Source organism: Copadichromis virginalis, linkage group LG22 (assembly GCF_057382275.1).
Source record: "Copadichromis virginalis isolate Kocher_CV1m ecotype Utaka linkage group LG22, C_Virginalis_male_GT1.1, whole genome shotgun sequence".
In the NCBI taxonomy this organism is placed as follows: domain Eukaryota; kingdom Metazoa; phylum Chordata; class Actinopteri; order Cichliformes; family Cichlidae; genus Copadichromis; species Copadichromis virginalis.
In genome coordinates, this window is record NC_140638.1 from 6151516 (window position 1) to 6175328 (window position 23813).

The 23813-nt window shown below is 37.1% G+C and overlaps 1 protein-coding gene across 2 annotated transcripts; it reads right to left on the reverse strand.

Moving 5' to 3' along the window:
• Positions 1-371: 371 nt before the first annotated feature.
• On the reverse strand, positions 372-12732 carry LOC146682553 (class I histocompatibility antigen, F10 alpha chain-like). Of its 2 annotated transcripts, XM_085446235.1 has the most exons (8): positions 12609-12730; positions 10483-10743; positions 4378-4653; positions 3153-3455; positions 2715-2810; positions 1805-1822; positions 1564-1632; positions 372-1240 (listed from the first exon to the last, which is right to left on the reverse strand). In XM_085446235.1, exons 1-7 carry the CDS (start codon positions 12673-12675, stop codon positions 1586-1588), a joined length of 1068 nt encoding a protein of 355 aa, XP_085302361.1. In that variant the 5' UTR covers positions 12676-12730; the 3' UTR covers positions 372-1240; positions 1564-1585. The 2 variants fall into 2 exon arrangements, with proteins under 2 accessions (XP_085302361.1, XP_085302362.1); XM_085446236.1 differs by lacking the exon at positions 1805-1822 and having other exon boundaries at positions 12609-12732.
• Between the last annotated feature and the right edge of the window lie 11081 nt (positions 12733-23813).

A 23813-nucleotide genomic window follows, 5' to 3' on the forward strand; every position in this document is an offset into this window, starting at 1 on the left:
TTTATGGCTCAGCTGCAGGGGAGGGGTGACCTACATGACTGATCCCCCATCATCTATTCATGCCTCTCCTTTCTAGTAACCCAGGTCCTGCTGGGTGTGTGGTGTGTGCCGCATACTGTGCTAGAAACATCAGCTGCAAAGCTGCACAGCCAAGAGTGGAGACAAAAAAAAACTATAAACATTGAACCATCGTGCAACGCTGTGTGCATTGGGTCCTCTGTCACAGGATACTTGATGAACCTGAGCTCTCACTATGACACCTAAGCGTACTGAGCTACTATCACAAGTTGTATTGTACCGAGTCCATTAATATTTAGGCAGTATTCATGAAACTGTACCTAAGTGTGCATTTTATGACAAAGTCACAGAAATTTGGATTATTTGGGACTTTATTGACAACCAAAGTATGAAAAGGAGAGAAATAACAATGCCGTTTTACTGATACATATTCTACTAATTAATTTTTTAAAGTTTACAGACGAATGAGGAAAACCTTAAAATCCTGAACTATAAACAGAAACACACCCACCAATGTGTTAAAAACATAACCCACACAACCCTCCAGAATCTCAACTTGAACTAAACTCTAAAATCAAAAAACTCAAAATATATCTTAAATCAAACAACAGAGAATAAACATCATCTTCATTAATTAAGAAAAAAATTCAGACATAAAGAAAAATCTTTTAAGGTCTCCTGGAATTCAACACAAGATTGTCTTTTAAATCAAATTTTACGAAATACACAAGTAAACATGTACAAAATTTGAAAAATATTATGATTCGTTTATCACTGAGAGTGAGGGAATCTCAGCATTCATGAGTGATGCAACAATTTACAAGAAAACCCCAGAAACACTAAACTATTGGATTTTTGAGTTAAGATGAACATACAAAGGTTTAATTATGATTGTACTACAACTGCTGTAATGATTCCATTGTTTCATGTCGCTCCAGGTGGTCACATCTTTGTTAAATCTTTCAAATAAAGTGACTTCTTTTTAAACTGAAAACAACAAATTCAGAATAATTTAGTTTCACCATTATGATGTTTATGTTAAACATTTGCCAACTCATTTTCAAACTTCTTGATTAACCAGCATCTGCAACTATATTTTAGATTTGAGATCTTTTTTTAAAAACAGATTTTATGATGTGAACAATCAATGAATTCTAGTTTATGGAGAAGAATGAGCTGAACCACATCTTCTTTCAGCTCCACTGTAGGTTTATCCATAAACCTACAGAGATAAAAAAGAAACACAATAAATGTTAGGATTGTTCAGATCCACAAATAACCTACTTACAGTTTCATTAAGATCTAAAATTCTGATTCAATCGAGTATTTACTTCATATGTTTCTGAAGGGAATTAACACATTTATTTTAATTTAGTTAAATAATTTCATGAAACTGTTTTCTGAAAGCATTTTTCTTTTAATATGATTTAAAGTTATACGAAAGCACTTTTTAAAATATATTCAAACAGGAGATTTTACTACAGCCAGTATTTTACACAAGTTTTAAAAAGAGAGAAAACATGAGACAAATATGAGGTAACTCACTGTGTGCAGAGCTGTTTGTGGTTTAGGCTTGAGGAAGCATTTGCTCCTGGACTTCACGGTTCTCTACAGCTGTAGGGTCAGAAACACAATGTTAGTCCACATCCTGCTCACATCTGTCACTTTTACAACAATCAAACACAACAGGAAACAGCCCTGAAAGACTGTTTAGATTAAAGTACAGAAACCCTTTTTAATTTAGTGTAGACAAGAGATTAGAGAAAAGGGACAATGTGTAACTTACGAGATGGGGGACGTTTCTCTGAAATAAAAGGGAAAAAAATACATAATTTTAATAATTTGTTATAAATGTTAACACACTTTTTTCAAGTATTATGTAAGGCATGAACATAATTTCATATTTTCATTTTGCAATCAGGAAAAAAGCATTAACTTAATTTGTAAAATTAAACCACTTAAACATAGACACTGGGCTTACTCATATGTTTATAGATATGTTCTGACTTTGCCCACAAAATGAGCTCATGTAAAATGATATTATTGAATCAGAATCATTTTATACTCGTAGGCAGTTTTTATAATGAGCTTAGTGACAAAATCAATTTGTGGTTAATAAAATAAAGGAATTGAATAAAGGAAATGCTGTTCTAAAAGAGAAACCTGGCTGCTAAGAAAGAAGAGAGGAAAAAAAGTTTTTTGTGAGCAAAGCAACTGAAACAATTGTGTCCGAGGAGGAAGCTGGAGAAGGCACACCTTCCTAATGTAGGTAAAGGTGTGCTTAGGTTATGTTTGTTTGGCAGAAAGAAAGATGATGCAGAAAAAAAGTAAATAACAGACAAGAAAAAGTGAAGTAACTGAACAAAAATCTACAAGTGGGATATTGCAGAGAAGTTATGAAATAAAATAAACATGATTAATAATTAACAGTTTAATATATTTAGCATTTAAAAAGTGCTAGCAACCTGCTGGCAGAGAAAGTGTTAAAATACTTAAATATTAATCTGAAGACTCAGCTTACACTGCTTTTGGTTGTTACCTGTTTAATCCTGTGTGCATTGTTTGTTTTCTTTTGAAAACTGTTAATAATGACTTCAATTAAGTCATATTACTCTTACTATCATTATTATTCTTTGCACTATGTCATCATTGTTGTTTGCATTACATAAGACAAATCCAAGAAATTTGTTTCTCACCTGTCCTCTTTTTGTAAATAATGAATGCGATCACAGCGATGGCAGCAAGAACGACCACAGCAACAACAACAGGGATGATCATGTAGATGGAATTTCCTGTGGATCACAGAACAAACAAAAGGTGAGAACAAAAAGTTTCCAATCAGATAACAATCATGTACAAGAGCTTCGTTTATGGTCACTACATATTTGTCTCACTAATGTTTGTTTTCATTCCAACAATAAAAGTTCTGCCATTAAATTTAATTTCAATACATTGCCAAAAAATTTGAACATATGTTTCAAAATATACATTTACAAATACAAATATACAAATATACAGAAAGAATATCAAAGCAAACAAACTTTCTCATCCAACATGAACCACGGGGCTATTGCAGTAATTTAAGTGTGTGTTTCCCATGTTTATCACTCATCTGATCCTGATTCCAGACTCACTTTCATTGGTCTTGACCTCTGATTTGTCCAGTCTGGTGACGATGTCCTCGTTCACACCAGAGAGCTGAAACACACATCTGTAGCTGTCCCAGTCTTCAGATTTCACTGATGAGAGATCCAGGTCAACACTCATCTGGAAGGTCCCGTCATTGTTGGTGAGAATCTCTCCTTTGTTCACACCCTCATGAAACTCCACTCCATCTTTTTTCCAGACCATCTCGGCTCTGTTAGGATAGAAACCTGTAGCGTGGCAGGTGACTGGAGAGGAGGAAGACTTCTGGAGGAGAGACACTTTGGGGACAACTGTGGAGTAAAGACAAACAGTTCATTCTTTCTGTATTATTATTATTACTTTTATTTGAGCTGGAGAGGTGCATAGTGCAGACGAGACGTGAAGAAGAGAGTGCAGACAAGGTGGAGTGGATGGAGACGAGCAAGAGTGGAAAGGAAGGTTTACAAGATGGCAGTGAGACCTGCTGTGATTTAATATCTGAGGATGGTGGCACTGAGACAAATACAGGAGACAGAACTGATGATATTAAAATTATCATAAGGAGTGAGAAGGATTAGAAATGAGTATATCAGAGCTAAAACTGTGGAAGATGATCTGCTATGATGACCAACAACCAACAAGATTATTATTATTATTTAAACCATACCAATTTCTTTTGATGTGATGTAGTTTATAAAATTAGATTTTAAAACTGTCAAAATGCCACGCGAAGTGCAATATATTAACCCTTTCACACATAGAGGTCACTACAGTGGACAACTATTCAAAATCTGTTTTCTTGTATTTGTGTCAGTGTTGATGGTAAACTTGCACATAAACCACTACATTGGACACTGATGAGTCACTCCATGCCTTGCAGGGTTATAGTTGTTATAGTTGTTACATATATTGTTATAAAATACTTTTAAAATATATTTAAAAATATATTTGTTATGTTATAGTTTTTACACAGTGTATATTAATTATTCATTTGTCAAATTCATAAGTCAAAATGTTTGTTGTACAACTAAGTGGACATGTAAAAATACTCTTTGAAAATGAAAAGCACATGTTTAAAAAAAAATGAAGTTCAAAAATCTTTTTTTCATGCCTTAAGATGAATAAAAATACTCTGAGGTTTTCATAATTCATGCATGAAAAGGTTAATTTAATATCATATTAAGTAATAAACTGAGACATAACTTTTAATCTAATTCTGGTCATAGATTTTACCTGTTTTCATCAGAGAGCTCCTCCCATAGTTCACGTACTTCTTCAGCCACTCAGGACAAATCTGGGTGAGGTAGTTCTTTGTCTGTGTGATCAAAGCTTTGTTCCTGTCCAACTTCATCTTTGTCCTGACAGCCTGTTGTTTTGCAGTGACCCACGTCTCTTTCTTCAGGTCAAAGCTGATGAAGTCCTCTCCATCATAACCATCTTGTTGATATCCGTTCACTTCACCTGTTTCATCCCATTCACAGCCGTACATCCGCTGGTAAATGTGAACACCTGACAGAAACACAGAGACAAAGACTGCAGTGAACCAGAGAGAGGCTGCACTAAAGTCTCATACTGACACAGAGACGTGATCAACATATAGAGGATCTACATTTATGGCTGCTTTTGTCTCATTGGAAGATTTTTAAAACCAGTCATCATTAACAATGTAGATTTTAGAAAAAGACACTGGGAAAAAACAGAATTAATTTTCTCCCGTTAGCACATCTACGTCCTGCCTGCAGAGATATCACTGCACAGTTTATCTATGCTGCTGTAGGTGGAGCAACTTCCTGTGAGCTGCAGGATCAGACAAACACACTAAGCTGGATCCTCAGCAGCCGACACAGATCCTGATTCTAGATTTACTTTCCATCCTCTGAAACTCTGCAGCCGTCATCAGTCCTAAAAAATCCTTCCTGTGAGAAACTAAACACCAGACTGTCCTGAGGTTTTTCTAGAGGTGTCTCTGTTTAATATGATCATGTGACATTAATCTAATCTGGAGTTCTACTTACAGCATTTCAGGCTCCAGCAAATACTTCATGTCATCATTGATGACGATGCAAGAAATAATTTTTGATAAATCAGTTAATTTCTTGTGCTGTGACCTGACAAAAAGGTGAAAAAGGTTCCTCTAAGATTTTACAACCATGTTGTCATTTTTATTACATTTACTAAGAGCAGAGGACTGAAACAATAACTCCGACTTTGAATTTGACTCCATGCTGGGACACTTTGGTGTTTTTCAGCGCTGTGACCAGATCAGATTTTGCACTAAAAATATTAAAACATTCACATTAATGATATTATTGGATGTGTAGCACAGAGATCTGTGAGCGTCGCTGATGCTGTGATGAGAGCAGAGTCTACAGGTGAGGCCGACACGAGGGACGCCTCAGTGCATCATTACAGGTATTTTCTTTATGTGAACATGTGGCGTTACATGTGTGAGGCCACAGCCCAAGATGTGATCATCTCTGTAATGAGGATGATTTTGGAGTTAAGCGTCATTATTTTTAATTCAGCTCGTTTATTTTGTACAAGGGAAAGTTGATTAAAGTTGTTTTTACCCACAGCAGGATTTAGTGACTTAGATTTAGTTTAACGTCAGATTAGCGTCTGAAACCGGACAGAGCGACATTTAAAACGCTGAATGAAACCGCGCCATTCATTCGGCTTAGTGCTCAGAACTGCTACATGCTGCTGTAAAGGAGGAGCTGCTGATGAAGATTACACACTTTTCCTAAGTTTATGCTGAAATTTAAAGCATTTTAAATCATTACAGCATTTTTTCAGACATTGAATGGAGGAAAACAGCGTTTTAGACCCGAACAAAAGCAGAACGGTCTTTGTGAAACAAACAGTCCAAAAAGTTGATGCTGTTCATCTGGACGTCGTGTTTTCAGCGGGAGAAACGTTTCACCGCTCATCTAAATGACTTCTTCAGCCTCAGCTGACTGCAGGTTTCCCCAACATTGAAACAGGACATCTGCATAATGCCTGATGCTAACACTCCGACTAACAAGGGGCCGCGAGGTCAGTGTCTGATCATAAACACGCAAACTGTCACGATCATTGATCAGTGGCCCTGAGTAACACGTACAGAGAGTTGAGGAACGGCCTCACAGCCCATTGTTAGTCAGTGCTGCTGGTGATCAAATAGGCAAACTTAAGCGATCACTTTACCGGACTGAGGGATGAGTTGGTGTCTGCGCTCCTTCTTCTTTGATTGGAGTTAAACTACAGTGGATGAGAAACATGAGGAGGCCCTGCATAGTTTAAGAAAACGCCTCACAGCTGTCACTGAGCGCCGGGTAAAGCAGCTCAGTGACCGAGCAAGAGCGCTGTTTTTTTCCGCAGCTCTTAAATGTCGCGCACACCCGTGATGTCTAATGCAGCGTTCAAAGACCCCGCCAAAAATGTCGTTTCTTTCGCTACTCACATGAAGGCTTTCAAACACCACCCGCTGGCGCTAAATACGGTGTCCTGGCGGGGTTTTCACCAACCTTTGCTGCGTCCTGATTTATTAAATGGCGATTTTTACATCATTTCTTAACCAGACGAATTGGAAAAGTGGCGAATGTTGGCCTAGACGACACCACGGGGCTGTGATCATGTAATTATGTCTGTACTGTGGATGATTTTGGAGATGAGCGTCAGTATTTTTTAATTCAGTTCGTCTCATTTATTTTGTTCGAGGGAAAGTTGATTAAAGTTTTTTACTTGAGGATTTAGTCGCTGTGAGTTTTGTGGGTTAAAGTGAGGAAACATGTCGAGTTAAAGAGGACGTGAAACAGCACATTTTACAGCTTTGACACAAAATTAAGAGCGTTGTGATTTATTCTGAGAAACGTTGGATTCAAAGTGATTCTTGTTTATAGTCATTTTCCTGCTCGCTGATTTGTGGTCGTTACAGCACTCATTACGTCACCAGGTCGGCTGGTTGGGCAGCGCTCCCAGGAGAGGTGAGCTCATCAGAAACTATAAAATGGCGGAAGAGGTGAGCTCATCAGAAACTATAAAATGGCGGAAGAGATGAGCTCATCAGAAACTATAAAATGGCGGAAGAGGTGAGCTCATCAGAAACTATAAAATGGCGGAAGAGATGAGCTCATCAGAAACTATAAAATGGCGGAAGAGGTGAGCTCATCAGAAACTATAAAATGGCGGAAAAGGTGAGCTCATCAGAAACTATAAAATGGCGGAAAAGGTGAGCTCATCAGAAACTATAAAATGGCGGAAGATGAAGCCGACAGCTGTTTTGATGCCCCGCCCACACACCTTACAGCTCACGCTTTGGAGCCAGTGAGGAGGAGAGAGAGTGACCACAGGAAACAGCTGAGAGGATCAACAGGTGGAGCGAGCAGGTGAGGAGAGGGCGAGCGACACCACCTGTCGCGTGAACGCTGCAGGGAGACGGCGAGCGAGTCGAGCTGCTGTCAGGAAGCTGCTGTGGATCCAGCAGGTGCTGACGGTCTGACATCTGAACGTCAAAGTCGTCTCTAACCTGTCGCCTCCTTTTCTTTATGAAGTCTGAAGGTTAGAAAACGAGCAGCTGCACCACCACGACTCAGAGGTGAACTACACCGACTCAACCTGACAAAGATCATTTACTGATCAACAGTTAGCGTCCAGTTTGTTTCTGCTCTTATCGTAGCTGCAGAACAACGATGATGCTGGACTCAGTTATGCTGGACTCAAAGCCTTTGATACACGGAGCATCGTTTCATCTTTCAATCTTTAAACTAATTTAGTTTCAGTAATTATTTCTCTACATCAGTCAAAACTCTACACAAACAGTAACAGCTGTAATAAACTGATGGCTGCTACATCCACAGATTTAACCTGCATGGAGGAAGAAGACGAGGCGGCTCCGCCTCTCTGCACCTCTTCCTGTTAGTGTTTTATCAGACGAGTAAAATCAGGTGATGTAAAAGGATCTCCGTCACTGGCAGAGAGTTAATCGCAGCACAGCTGACGACACCGCTCTGATTTAGACAAATGAAGGTCAAGTCTGAGCTGCTGCAGTGAACAGTTTCTCCAAAGCTTCCAGATTTTACCTGAATATTAATAAATGTGAACTCATCACAGACGCTCCAAATCTGACCTTTGTAATATCTCCATGAAACAACAGCTTCCATATTTAAGGATGTGAATCACTGAGGATGAAAAGAATGAATCTAAGTCTGATCCCTCCTACAAAAAGAGTTAAAAACAAATTCAGCTCTCTCACTGAGAGGAAGAGTTTTGACTAAAGCAGGAATCTCTGGTGTCCCTGAGGCAGCGCTGGCTCTGCGCCTCCATAATAAACCATCAAAGACACTGACAGGCTGCTCTTCAGCTTCATGCTTATAAACAGTACATTTGCATAATGACTGAGTAACAATGGGCTGTGATCAGTTTCATGATCATAAATTTGTCATGATGATTGACCAATGACATGAGTACCATTTGGAGAGTTGGGGAACGGCCTCACAGGCCATTGTTAGTCAGTGGTGCTGGTGTCAGTAGATAAAATAGACAAACTTATGTGATCACAATGCTCAAAGTGAAATTCAGTCTCCTCTCCTTCTTTGACTGGAGTTTAAACCACCAGGAGGCCCTGAAAACGCTCTCAGCTGTCACAGAGCTCAGTGAACGGCCAAGAACGCGTTTTTTCCGTCATTCATAAACGTTGCGCAGCCTCAAGTGGAGTTCAATGACTGAAAAAAAAATCAGTGGTTTTTATTCGCCGCTCGTAAGGACGTTTTCTGTCGGGGTTTTCGTTGAGTTTTACAGCGACCTGATTTAAAAACGCCGCCTTAAATAATCAACCTTCAGCCAGTTTATGGGAAATTTAAGACATTTTAACGCTTTAATTTCCCCATTATATTTTCAGGCTGTTGTCTATTAGTAAAAAAATTTAATCAATCTGGGACCAAAAATATTCAACATAAACTGAAAGTCAAACTTAATGTCATTTAAAAATGAGACAAAAATCAGTTTGAAATTTTTAAAAAAAATCTGATTTTCATGTCAGATCTCAGCTTGTATCGTCTGTCTGTTAGTTTGTGTTTCTTATTTTTGGTCTAATTCTCACTAAACTCTTGTGCTATTAGACTCAAACTGAAAGTTAATATTTGTTTATTTTCCACAGAGTAACTTTCATGTATTTATGATATATTTATGGAACCTCTGCTAATGAAAGATAAGCTTGGGAACATTTCCTCATGAAAACAGGCTGAATGTTTGCTCCATTTTCACAATGTTTGATGCATTTAGTTCAATATATTTAGTTATTAATGAGGATGTTTGCTGGTTTACAAAATCATCTCAGAAAACAGTGAATTTCCTCATAAATAACTTAAATATAAGTGACAGTGATCTTCAGCACATTAAAGTGTTACGAGTGTTACTCTCACATGAATGTTCATTAAGATGATTCATAAAGAGGGTATGTTCACTGAGCCGTCTCTACTTTCACTTTTTTCCATTTTTATATTAAATATAACATCAGTTTGTGTTTAATGGAATCTGAAAATATTATCTGAGGCAAATGTAAACACTGTGACGTCCCAGCACATTTACCATCTGCTCTGGATGATAAATTATGTGTCTGACATATTTCCTTTTTTATAATTTATTACAACATGTGATTATTTGTGAGGGTCGTCTGAACTGAGATGAGCGACTTCCTGTGAGCTTCAGGAACAGACAAACACACTAAGATGGATCCTGAGCAGCAAACTCAGATCCTGGTCCTGGTTTAAGTTTCCATCCTCTGAAACTCTGCAGCCTCTTATCGTTCTAACAGAATCGTCTAACTGGGAGAAACTACACACCAGACTGTCCTGATGTCTTTCTAGAAGCTTCCACTGAAGGAGAGTTTCAGTCCAGGATTGTTTTTATTAAAAGTCAAATATCAGTTCACAGTAATTGTAAAACAAATAAATCTCAGTCTGATTATTTAGATCTTGCAGGAGATTATTTTCTGATTAATTAGTTCATTGAGAAATTGTAGCAAAAACAACCATCAACGTCTCAGAGACAAAAATCCTAAATATAAACCGAAAACTTCAAATATAATTAATTTTTACGTTATTATTTTAATATTTTGATCAACTAATCAGTTAACTGACAGTTTATATCAGTTCATACAAACAAGATTATTAAGGCTGTTTGAATTAAATTAAAGTTTCCCAGACTGTAGTTCTACATTTATTACGAATTATTATGTTAATAATTTAAATCTGTAATCTGAATGAAACATTTAATGTGTGCAAACCTGTTTACTACTGTAAACAAAACACACTGAAAACATTAACAGCAAATATCAGTAAAAATGAAACATGAACAAACCTCCAGTTTGGTTGAAGCGCTGCTTTGCAGTCTCAATGTTGGCTTTGAACCACTGCTGGTCACCCAATAAGCCCCCAGTCTGACTCTCCCAGTACTGCTGATCTGTGTTCCTGGCAACCCAGTCCTGTTTGGGCACAGCTTTCTCCGTGTCGCTGTCATAATAATCAACCTGAACATCATCAACCATCCCAACAGACACAAACTCTGGGAAGTTTTGGACTTGAGAGGATCCAGTGTAGAAATACTTCAGCGAGTGGGTCACTGTAAGAAACAGTTAATGTTGTGAGATCTCAGGAACACAGATTTATAAATCTGGTTATTTTTTAAATAACACAATAAGAAAAACTACAGCACATTAAGGACATCCTGTAATAATCCTGCTGTCCCTTCAATAAACACAAAATAGATTTATAAACAGATATTCAGTGTTTAATGTCATTTTCTGATCATCTTTTCTTCAAAACTGTAATTTTGTGTTTTGCAACAGATTCTAGTTTGAACCTGATTTTCACAGAAAGCTTTAAAGTTTTAAAACTGGTGTTTTTATCCTTCAGTTTAGTTTAATTCAGTTTTCATGATTAATGATTTGAACTCTTTATAACTTTAATTTGACTATATTTTTTATTTTCAGTGTTAAAGAAAGTGCACATTATTTTTAATCTGTTTTGCTTTTGTTAGCCGCTGTATGAACCGTGAAGTTTCTTCTTTCCTTTTTCTGAATCAAGCAGCAGGACTTCTAAAGTGAGTTGTTTTCTTTTTTGTTTCCGTTTTTTATATTATAAATGATATGAGTTCATTTCATTGTTTTGATGTGACTGTCCAGACTTTTTTTTTTCATAATTTTCTGGGTTTCCCATGCTTCTTCTTTGTTTATATTATTTTCACAGACTTTAGTCAATTGATGCACATTCAAAATTGTTACAGAAACTTTCCAATATGTTTGATCAACAATATTATCAATAAAAAGCTAATGTTAAGTTAATATTATTGGGGAAATATTATCTTAAGCATTTTTGATTTTATCTTTCACTCTATAATCAGGTTTGCAGGAGAGTTTTCATTTACATGGATTTGTTTGTTTATTACTGACCAACGCACACAGTAGTTTAAAACGCTTCTCATTAGCGCCCCCTGGTGGAGGAGCGAGTGTGTTGCAAAACCCATCAGGGATTTCTCACCTGCAGCTTCTTATTGATCATTCAGCAGTGATACCAAAATTAGTTCATGATGGTATGTGTAGTGTACTCACACTTTACATACATAAACTATCTGATATTATGAAGTAATAATGATTTAATTTGCATCTCAATTCAGTTCAATTGAATTCTATTTTATTTTATTTATACACGTCACAACAAAAGTCACCTCATTGCGCTGTTAATTAAGCAATAACACCAGAAAAACAGTGAACTTCATATCCGGGTGTAACTACTCGTTAGTTACGACATGTGTGCGCATGTTTGTCAAACAGAAAGTATGCAGAAGCATAACACTGGTGAATTATACTGAAGACAATACAAAGCAGGAGTCTTTTAATAGACTGCATAAAATGACATGTGGCTCTTCATATACTGAACAAATAATTTTTAAATAATAATAAAATAAAAATAATATTTATAAAGATACTTAAATGAACTTTAGTTAACTTTAATGAGCAGCTGTTGTGTGAAAATGTTTTAAACCTTCATGAAAATTAAAATAGTACTTAGTTTTTAAAATAAACGTTTTAATTACTGTCACCAGATTATCATCAGACCTCCTCACTGATGTTTTATTTGTTGGACTGTTTGGAGAGACAGCAGAGCCACAACGCTTAAAAATGCGTCACGAACGGTTTAAACCCGGAAATCATCAAATAGTTTGGGACATAAGTCGCCTTGTTTTAATCTTTGCCTTCATCTAAACTTTAATGTTTATTATTAGGTATTGAAGAGATAAACAGACGATTTAATTATCTGTATAATATAATCGATTGTTTCTAAACATTGACATTTTCTACTAGGATCCATTACAACTAAATGTTTAGCGTACAGGAACTTTCAGGGGAGCAAACAGTCCGTCCATTTGTCTTTCAAAACACATAAATCTGACATAGAAAAAGACAAAAATATAACAGTCAAACTGACCTGCCGCTGCCCCCTGTATTTCCAGGAGAAGAAGGAAGATGAAGGTCGTCATTGTGACCATAAACATCCAAACCTTTAACAGACTTTATGCGCTCGCTTGTCCAGAAAAAGCTAAAATGGAGAACCAGGAGAAACGTCACCATTAGCCTCGATCAGAGCCAATAGGGATTTACTCTGAGAGTAAACGTCACTGAAATCAACGAAACTGAAAGTAAAATATCTCATATGAACCAGTTTATCACGAAGGGAAGTTTAGTTTCAACAAACAAGTTAAAGTACTGAGAACAGTAACTAACAGGTAACTGACAAGGTCACGACAGAAGTACAGCACAGGAATCCTGAGTTTGTCTGAGTGACTTTCCAAGAGAGTTTTCTCTCGAGAGAGATCTGTGGATCTGTTTGTGCTGGCACCCTGGACAGCTAGCAATCATTCCTTTTGTTTGTAACCCTGTTTTGCCTTCACCGTAAATAAACACAATGTCACTGAACCTTTGAGTCTCACACTCTTGAGTCCAATTCTTTCCAGTGTCCATGACAGTTTAATCGATTAACTGAGAAATTGCAGAAAAAACAGGAACCTGTAAATATTTGGAGTTTAGTTGGATGAAATACTTTCATCATGATTTAATCATCAAACCTGCTGTTGGTTAATTTTCCTTTGACCATCTAATTGAGTATTTGGTTCAAGACTAAGCCACTGTGGTCAAGGCAAGTTAATACCATCTAAACAAGAGTTTGGACTGTGATCTAAATGACAAATTTTCAATGTACTGCAAAAACAAACAACAAAACATTAACAGCATGTGTCAGTAAAAACATCAACAAACCTCCAGTTTGGTTGAAGCGCTGCTTTAAATTATTAATGGAGGAAGAAACGCAGTGTTCCTCTCCCAGTGCTGTGTATCTGCTGCATCGTTCATCCACTGCTGTTTGGGTTCAGCTCTCCTGGTGCTGCTGTCATAACGAATCATCTGAACTTCATCAATCATCCCCGTGGATCAGGCTCTGGGGACTCGGGGTCCGTGAGCAGTGTGGGCTATTATTATTATTATTATTATTATTATTATTATTTGGTGTGTGTGTCGTCTGCACTGCTGCTGTTCTCTGTCCACATTTGTATGTAGGCAGGTGTGTGTGTGTGTGCATGTGATGTGTAGCTGTTTTCTGTGGCCAAGTCACAGCCACCTGGCCACACCCGAAGTCCTTGCCACACACCTGCTGCTGATCTGGGCTCGTCGGGGGAGCTGTTTAGGAGAGCGATGGAGCTTCCACCGACGCGGGATTATTGCGTTAGACTTCACGTCAGTCTTCTAGTTTAGTTTAAAAGTCAGTGAGTGTATGTCTGCTGGGATTAAGTGTTTTAACGGCTGTCTCTATTGTTTTCCTCAGGAGGAGTGTGGGACGAGAGAGAGCAGTGAGCATGGGGAGTGCAGAGACACAGGAGCAGAGAGCACTAAACAGGGACTTTTTGGGAAGAAGACACGACACGGGAGTAAAGGGAGAGCACGGGGATTTATTGTCATTTTCGCACTGTAAATAAACAAACCACTTGCAGTGAAGAGTCCAGCGTTCTGGGTCCTCCTTTCCCCCACATCCCCACGGCTTTGCCTGGCAAACCGTGACAATCCCAAGTGTAGAAATACTTCATAGAGTGGGTCACTGTAAGAAATATTTAATGTAGTGAGAAACAGCTTTAAAAATCAGCACATTTTCAAAATAAAAAAACTATACCCACATAGCAAGCAGGTGTGCCCCGGATCTGGTGTGAAGCCGGCACTGCTGTCTGACTTCTGGCATGATAAGACGTATGTCATCCAGGTATGGGCCAAGCCTGGCATAGATGACACTGTTTATGTGATGGCATGCCACTTCTGGCCCGATTGTGGTTTGGTGTATGTGGCTCAGGCTCACAAAAAATGGGTCTGGCCCGGATCCGGCATTAAGCTGGCACTTCTGACTGACTGGTGTCATGGCAAAGTGTATGTCAACCTGATGTGGGTCAGGTCTGGCAATGATGGCACTATTTATGTTCCTATTTTCCTATTTTAGTTAGGAGACCCAAATGCCATGTTGCAATACTATACTGCTATGGTAGCCAACGTTTCAAATACAGGTTTGACAGGTTTGTAGTGTACACTTATACAAAACCTAGTGACGGTTTACTCATTTTTGCCAGTGGGTGGCTGTAACTCAGGAGGTAGAGCAGGTCACCTACTGCTCAGAAGGTTAGCGGTTTTATCCCTGGCTCCTCCAGTCTGCATGTCAAGAGTGTGAATGTAGTTAGGAAGCACTCAGTTTAGAGAAAGCGTGTGGTTGGGTGAATGTGACATGTTGTATAGACCACTTTCAATAATCTGGGAACGTGAAAAGCGTTGTATAAGAATCTGTTCATTCACTGTCTGAACAGAGTTTTGTCATGTTACTTTTGCACTACTATGCACATGTTTTTATTACATGGCTTAATTAAGGTACACATTAGGCTGACATCTGGGGCCAGAGTTGAAACTCTTCTGGGCCAGTAAAGGAGCACCAGTGTGTCTGCAACTGGCCTTGTGCTGGCCCATGTGTGGGCCACCTCTGGCGAACCAGATCTGGGTCACCAAAGCGCCGCCATCCTTTGCGGTATGTGGGCCACGTGTAAGCACATTGTGTGGGACAGATCCGGGCCACACCAATTTTGCTATGTGGGTAGTGTCTCCTCTATAAATACAAAAATAAATTTAAGAATCAATGTTTTATCTTTTCAGATTATCTTATATTAAAAACTTACATTTTGTAACTACAATATTGTTTTGTAAAAACTGTTGTTTGTAGGTCATTTTGATTTGGTTATACTTTCATGATGCATCAGTAATGATTTACAGTCCTTATTATGGCATTAACCCGACCATAGGCTGCCAGTAAATTATTATTATTATTTTTTAAATATTGTGCAGATTACAACTGTTTCTTTCCCTTTTTGCTTATATAACACTTCTATACCTTACACCATAAAACATTATGAGCAGCTTAAATTTTTCTTCTTCTACAATTAGAAATTTAATTTCAACAAAAATCATTTGTAAACCAACACTCATTTAGGTTTTGATGTTTGTAGCTGTTTGTAGGCTTTCTGCAAACAGCTACAAACAAACATCAGGGACCCAAACCAGCCCTCTCACAGCCTGTTTTCCCTCCAGCATCTGGAAAGAGGAGACGGAGCATCAGCTGCAGAACCAGTAGGATGCTTGAAGACTTTTCACTAACAATCCTTATTTTGGATTTGTTATTACTGTATTTTATTTCTTTTACTGATCATTGTAGCGTAGAGGCTGGTGAGAAGCAACATTTTGTTGAAGCCTTTGTACTTCTGTAAAAAAAACAACACCAACAACAACAAAAACAAACAAACTGCGACATAAAAATAAACCTTGAATCTTGAATATGTGCAAGCCGAGAGTCTGTTTACAGTAACACCTGAGCCACCTGAGAGCAACACTATCTCTAAAGAACAGTTTCATTTTTATGAAGCTTACCTGCAGACACAGACGCTGTCCAGTAAAGAAGCAGCATCATAAACGTCCTCATTTTCAATTCAATACTCGCATTATAAGAAGAAAAAATTAATACAACCGTTTATTGTTTTAATTTTGCCACAAAATGAAACTACAGCCTCTGAGTCCGCACGCGCTGTGACTCCTCTCTGACCAATAGGAATTCAAAGCTGGATGCGCCTCACCAGTAACCAGGCAAAATGAGAGAACCGAGGTTTATTTATTTACTAATTTATTTTTGGAAAGTGGAGAATGACAGAAACAAAGAGCTAGTAGCGCCTAATCTGTGATTTTGATCAGAGACCTAAAGTGACGCAGGGATTAAAGACACATACCAATCATGTATATTTGTGTCACAGCTGTTATCACATATTTTCTGGAGTTATTTGTACTTAATCATATTCTTACTAATGCCATTTTAAAAGTAGTTATGCTCGTGTTTACACAACTATGCAATTAACCTTGAGTTCCCAGAGCAATCCAGATACAATTATTCATCCACCCACAAATTTAGCTTGCAACCTATTCCACCTGATTTGGGACAAGAGATAAGGTGCACTCTAACAGGTCTCGCCCAGAGAGAGAGAAAGAGCAACCATACACTCTCACATCCACACCTATGCTTCATTTAATCACCAGTTAACCTAAAATGCGCGTTTTTGGGATCAAGTCAAAGTGAAAGAAGTGTAAAAGAATTGTTCCACAAACAAGCATCCAACATTATACCAAAGTAAAAACACGTTTTTACAGGTAAAGTCTTGCAGTCAAAATCACGCTTAAATAAAAGTCACGAAGCACCAACATAAGTAAAAGATTTATATTTATCATAATTGAAGTTTAAGAGATTATTGATTTGTAAGCAGTATTTATACTATAAATACTGCTTACAAATACATTTTAGACAGTGTTATCTGTTTGAGGTCCATTAAATATAGTTCAGCAGTTTAAATTTGGCAAACCACAGGGGTCACCACCTCTGTAACCTGAGAGTTTGTGACATGAAAGCCTGCACACTGAAAACATGAGAAGAGGTCAAGATCAGATACTGCTGACTCTTTAACTAGAACATACTCAGAGGTGTCATGTGCTTGTAACTGTTGTATTTCATGAGCTTATAATATGATTTAAAGTCTAGAAAAGTCAACAAAGCTGTCAAATATAAAAACCAAAGCAAAAAAGAAAAGATTTTATTTCTAAAATATTGGGATAGACAGACCAGAGAAAAACACACAGTGATGAAAAACGTATACACTTAATAACTTTGGGTAAGGTTACACACTAAATGCTGCAATGTGAGGATAAAGCAGTCAGAGTAAAGGTGCCCAATATTCAGAGATTATCATATTTAATCTCAGAAAAGCAGCAAAGTAGCCAGTTTAACCAGATTACAGAGGTTGTTTTCAGCATTATAACATGATGATGATGAACTAGAGCTTTAATTATGTAGAGAAAATGAGCAGGTTTTTAAGATGAATTCAGAGAATGTGAAATGTCAAAGAACAAATGAACAAAGTGAGTGATCTCATTTAGCTTCCAGCAACATCACATCTTTTAAATTTGAGAGTTTCCTCTTTATCTTTTAATTTTCCTGCATATGTAAACTTACAGCTTCTGTCATTCTTTAATTTCTCCTGTCTTTAAAGTGGGAAGAAGTATATTGTTTTCACACCAGAACAAAGGAATCCACCTAAAATCAGACAGAGTTATGATGCATTTTGTGTTTTTATTTTGAGAGATTATAAAAACACAACACACCTCAGGTTGTGTTTCTTTGTGACCTTCCTAAACTTAGATTCACACAGATACTGGTGTGTGTATAGTCACTGTGACACACCCAGCTGATGCTCTTCTGGGCTGTGACTTGCAAACAAAGAAATGACATAAGCCTCAACAAATCTTCTGATCATTCACGGTGTTAGAGCGCCGCCACTGGACTCAAACAGCACATCCATCTGTGCCGCTTTCTGAGAAACCACGTGATGACTCTGTTAGGTTTCGTTTTTGTGTTTATGAAGCTGGATCTGGTTTGATTTGCAAGCGTTGGCACACAAACAAAGACGCTGTTATCTAATTTAAGCGCCAGGTAGTCAAGGCTTTTTGTCTTCCTGGTTTTGCAACATTGCTGCAATGATAAAGAAATGAAGCTAATAATGATTAACATCAGAAAAACTTTAGCAATGTAGAACTATGTATGAAAACACATAAACCACAATATTTAAGTATTATTGTCTGAATCCAAGGGTTACAGACATAATATTATACATTTGGAATATAAAAACAAAGTTTTGGATTTTAAGACTTTTTACTAGTTCTGTTTCTCTTTTCCTCATCTGACATTTTTTGTTTGTTTTTTGAGTAGGATTTGCCACAATATCCAATATATTTATCTCTCTCTCGCTGTCTCATTAATAAGATTTGGATTTCTGAGATGTGGGTCAGCAGCAGAATTCAGTGGGTGGTGTTAATAGACCTGACTGTAACAAAGAAGGAAAAAAATGTCTGTTTGTAGACTCCGCCACACTCAAAATAAAACTGCCGCATGCGCAGTAGCTCCTCTCTGACCAATAGGAATTCAAAGCTGGCTGCATCTTAACAGTAACCAGGCAAAAAAAGGGAACCAAGGTTTTATTTGGAAAGTGAAACTTATCATGACCTCAGAAACAAAGAGCCAGTGGTGTGTAGTCGTTGGGCTCTGTGTCTTTAACCACTACGTCACTGTAGGCCGTCTAATCAAAATCACGTGTATTTGTGTCACACCAATTATCACATATTTTCTGAAGTTATTTAATCACATTCTTACTAATGACATTTTAAAAGTAAATTAAATTATGCTCATGTTTACATTCATATACAAATAACTTCCCCAAGCAATCGAGATACAATTATTCATTCACCCACAAATTCAACTGGCAACCTATTCTACCTGATTTGGGACAAGAGGTCAAAGCTTCATGTCTTTCTCTTTCTGCAACGTGATAAAATAATGAAACGATCAACAATTAAAATCAGAAAAAAATTAGCGATGTTAAATTTTGGACGTATAAAAACAACATTTAAGTATTATTGTCTAAATCGAAGGGCTACAGACTGAATATTATGTATTTGCATTCAAAATAAAAATGTTGACTTTCTGTTATTTCTGTCCTCATCTGACGTCTTTCTCATGACTTGCTACCACCCACTCATATGAACTTACTTTAAGTTATAATCCCACTTTTCATGATTAAAGCACTTATTCTGCACATGTCTAAGCATCAAAGACTGTCATTAAGCTTTCTCCAGAATGTGCTGCTGGGTTTGGTTTGTCAGATGGCGCCATCTAGCAATGGGATTGTAGTACTGCTGAATATAAAAGTAAGCTTTGTCTTTAACTGTCTAAGTCGACTGCAGATTTCAGTCAACTAAGTTGTGTTTTCTTACCCCTCCCAATCCAAATGCATAATGCTAGTACGGTGGCTGTTGTAGGACAAATAAGTTTTATTCAGCGAAGACTAAAATCATGAAACTGCCTCCATCTGGCAGCAGAGCTCTCTGCTGACAAACGGGCCATCTCTGACTGCGAATGTGCTACCTCTTGTTGTTAGAAGTGGAGAAGAGGTGAAAACGACTAAAACTACTAAAAACTCACAAAGACTTAGAATCGGAGAAAAGGGAAAGCAGCAGTGAATAAAGAAATAGACAGTAATGTTTTTGGATATAGAAAATAAAACATGATATGCTGTGGAAATAGGGACTATTTATTAAACTTAAAAATAGGTGTAAAAGCTAGATTATTTAATTGGGACAGAGACCTTCTAGACAAAAGATGAATAAGAGTTTGTATAAATGGTACGCAATCTAATAACTGAGAATGGAACTCTTCAGGGAAGATTGTTTGAGCCATTAGTAATTTTAATTAAGATTAAATATATCTTTGATCAAATTCCTAGGCATATAGGAAAGTCAGCTTTTGCAGATGATACAGTCATCTGTAAGAGAGGAGGAAGTGTGCAGACTGTTTAAAAGCAGCTGCAAGAAGCAGTTAAGCAGGCACAAATATGGGCTACTACATGAGGATTTCAGCTCTCCATAGAAAATAAAACTAAATAGTTTATTTAAACAGGAAACATATAAGCAAATATTGTTTTATCTATCTGTCATTTTAAAGTTTTAGGCGTGCTCTTTGATGTAAAGCTTACATGAACACAGCATGTTAACAGGACTGAGAAGAAAATGTAAAAAGAGTTACAAATATAATGCAGTGGTGGGGACACAAAAGGCAATTCTAAAAAGTATATATGCAAGTTTGGAATCATGGAGCTGTAGCATATGTGTCAGCATTGTGTTATTATCTGTTTGTATTGAGGCGCTTTGCAGCATTTAGCTGAACTGAGCAGAGTATAGACGTCTACACTTCAGTATTTTTTCTGTGAGCTGTCACTAGTGGCGCTAGTTAGATGATGTGCTGTGATCATGAGCCGTTTCTCTTTTCCTTTCCCATCATTCTGGTATAACCATTAGTTTATCTGTCCAATGATTTATTTATTTTATTTTCTACATTTCTGTGCACGCTGTTTTACATGTTTTCTGGGAAAGTCTTCCTTTTCTTGAGTAAAACTAGTGTTTTGTACCTTGTTGTAAACCCTCTGTATTTACATTAATTAATTACATTAATGGTTCTCTAGACTGCAGACCACGACAATGATCTACCTAACTCATCAAGTGTTATTGGCTTTGTTAGATGTTTTGAGGTTATTGCATTCATGCACTTTAGTTGTCTTCTGCGGTCTTTCAGGCCTTTTGATGTTGACGAGCTGGTCAGTGCATTCATTCTTTTTAATAACGCACCAGATTGTTGATTCTCCATGATGTTGTTTCTCTCCATAACTTGCACTAACATCACTTTGGGCTTTATATTAAAAAATTACAGCTATTGCACTCATACTTATATAAAAGCTAATCAAAATAATAATAGTTTGACTTTTCATTACACTGCAGACCAGCACCGACCAGGAACAAACCTGACAACAATCTGCTGGCAATGCTAAATTTGTACGATTGTACACAGACCAGTAAAATCTAAGAACAGCTTCAGCTGTTCTACAGGCAGTTATAGCATAAAGCTTGATTCATGCTTTCCTCATGGCATAGTCACATAAAGCTAACACTTCTTTTGAGAATATTTTCAAGCCAAACGCTGGACAGTCACATCAGCAGGTAAAGTTTTTCCTACTTACAAGAGGATCATTGCTGCTTGGATTATATCCTGTGTTGTTGCAGCATAACTACAGCTAACATGAAGTAGAACAGTAGGCCCATATATTTTAAATTCCCTCGTTCAAGACCATGATGACTTAAAATCACAGCTCTATGTAAAGATTTGACTTAATTTTGTGAAAAACAAATAACACAAAAACAGTAACATACCATCTGTACATCAGCACAATAATTTGCTGTAGGCAAAGGCCAAGACTTACTGTATGGCACCCAAAGCATTTTTCTTGCAGCATATCTGTCAAAAATGTCCATCAGGATTATTTTTAAATGGATTGCTTTTTCTGGTAACTCACATTTACAATCACAGACAAAATACAAACAAATTATTAAATTTGTGTGATTTTCCAGTTTGAACGCACAGAGGTACAGTGGTCAGCACTGTTGACTGTGAGGTTCCTTGTTCAAATCACCTGATTTAATTAAATGTTTTTTCCTTGGTTCAGTGTTTTTTCTTTCTTTCTACAGTCTAAAGAAGTTAGATTGTGGTTCGTAATTGGACATGATGTGGTTGTGAACATATAGTTGTCTGTTCTGCAACGTGTCTAGTTCCCATGGCTGCAAAACAAGCTGGCATCATCATTCCTCCACCACCATGTTGACAATTGATATGCTGTGTTTATTTATTTGTTCCTCAACATGGTGCTGTGCATTAAGGCCAAACATTTCCACTTTGGTATTTTCTGTTGAAACTTTAAAACTTAATCTGCACTGGAATTTAGAAAGGAGGAGGAGACTTTCACCTGACAACTAACAACTAACCAAAATACCATATTTGTTCAGTCTTTCTCTAATTGTACTCATAAACCTTAACATGTACAGTAACATGCTAAATGATACCTGTAGATTTGTATAGCTCTTTATTTTATTTACTCTTTATCATGTAGTTTCTCTGAGCACTGCATGGTCTCACCCTGGGGTGAATTTGCAGGGTGAACTGTCCTTGTAAATAATGTAAAGAACAATAGCTACTCTATTATACAATACAAAATTATACAAGAGACAGATACACAGTTTAAAATTAGGAGGAAATTTCAATATTGTGTTAAATTCTTGAGTCGCCCTTTATTCTTATTTCTTTATATTTTCCTTTCAAAGAGCCAGACTTTGTTTTAATTTTTAACTAGTCTTTATCAATAACTCTCCAGGCTTTTAGAAAGTCTTTCAAAGTGTTTCTTCTTATTCCCAAAGAGCTATGAGCTGAAAACTTACATCTCAGAATATCTTAGCATCATGTGCAGTGTGCCTAAAAAACTGTCTATAGTTTATGGTCTATAGTCTCTGTGTAATATCTTCACAGAGAACAGAAAAATCAGCTTTAAACATCCTTCAAGAAGTCTGGAGAACTCTTCCTGAAGACCTCATAAAGGAAATGACAAGAAAGCTGCCCAAGAGTCTTTGTTAAAGACGATCATACCAAATGTTCACTTTCAAACTTGTTAGAATTATACAGACTCTCTTTTTGCCTCATATACTGAATTTATACTTTTGTTTGTATGTTTGTTCATTTTTCCATAAATCATTGCACCTATTCCTAATAAAGTATTTTAAAAAATGACACATAGCTCATGACTTTTTCAGAGTTCTTTATATTTTGAGATGAAATGTGAGATTCATCATTCATAGTGTGATTTCTGTCAAATTGCTCTTATTTTTAAGGACAAAGCCACGAAAGGTGTTTTAAATAAACAGAAAATGAACAAACATATTATAACTACTTGTAAAGTGGATGAAGCATTCAACACAACAAAGAGTGAAAAAGGGCAGATCTGCAAAATGAATGTACATCAGCATCTGAACTAACCTATTTTTAGCAGATAACTCCTCACATATTCCAAATACTTTAGCCACTCATGGGTGAAGCAGCTGCTCTAACAAAGCTTTGTTACTGTCACTCTTCAGAGCACATGGAAATTAGTTTTGCTTGTAGGACGAAGGAGCATTTAGCTCAAAATATAAATAACTTCGCAGCACTTATTGTCCTCTCATGTTTTGAATGTGCAAAGTCTGTTTCTGAATGAATTATATATGTGATATATATGTAAAGCATAGAGACACATAAATGTAAACTTCACAGGACTAAATCTGAATCATTAAATTGTTATCAGTTTGCTTTTTGTTTACAATCATATTTATTCATACTGTGGATCTACTGGCTTGAAGGGTTCAGTGTAGATTTTCTGCTAAACTATCAGCAACTAAAATAATCTGAGACATGTGGCTGAGAGCATCTCAAGCCTTACACTGTTAAAACACCAAACAGTGGCTATAGATGTAACACCATTTGGTTTTAAGAAGCCTTGATTATTAATGTTCGGCAAACGTTATTTCAAAATCTCTGCACTAACAGTTCTTTTAAACTCCGTCAAGCTGGCTGGCGGTCATGTGTCAGTTCAAACAAAATGGCATGAGACTGGAA

Excerpts from the sequence above, each read along its gene's own strand:
- LOC146682553 (XM_085446235.1), bottom strand. The coding sequence starts at position 12,675 with ATGTTTATGGTCACAATGACGACCTTCATCTTCCTTCTTCTCCTGGAA. Across the intron at positions 4,654-10,482 it reads GCGCTTCAACCAAACTGGAG|GTGTTCACATTTACCAGCGG; the intron begins GTTTGTTCATGT and ends TGTTTCTGTCAG. Across the intron at positions 3,456-4,377 it reads GAGCTCTCTGATGAAAACAG|TTGTCCCCAAAGTGTCTCTC; the intron begins GTAAAATCTATG and ends TTTACTCCACAG.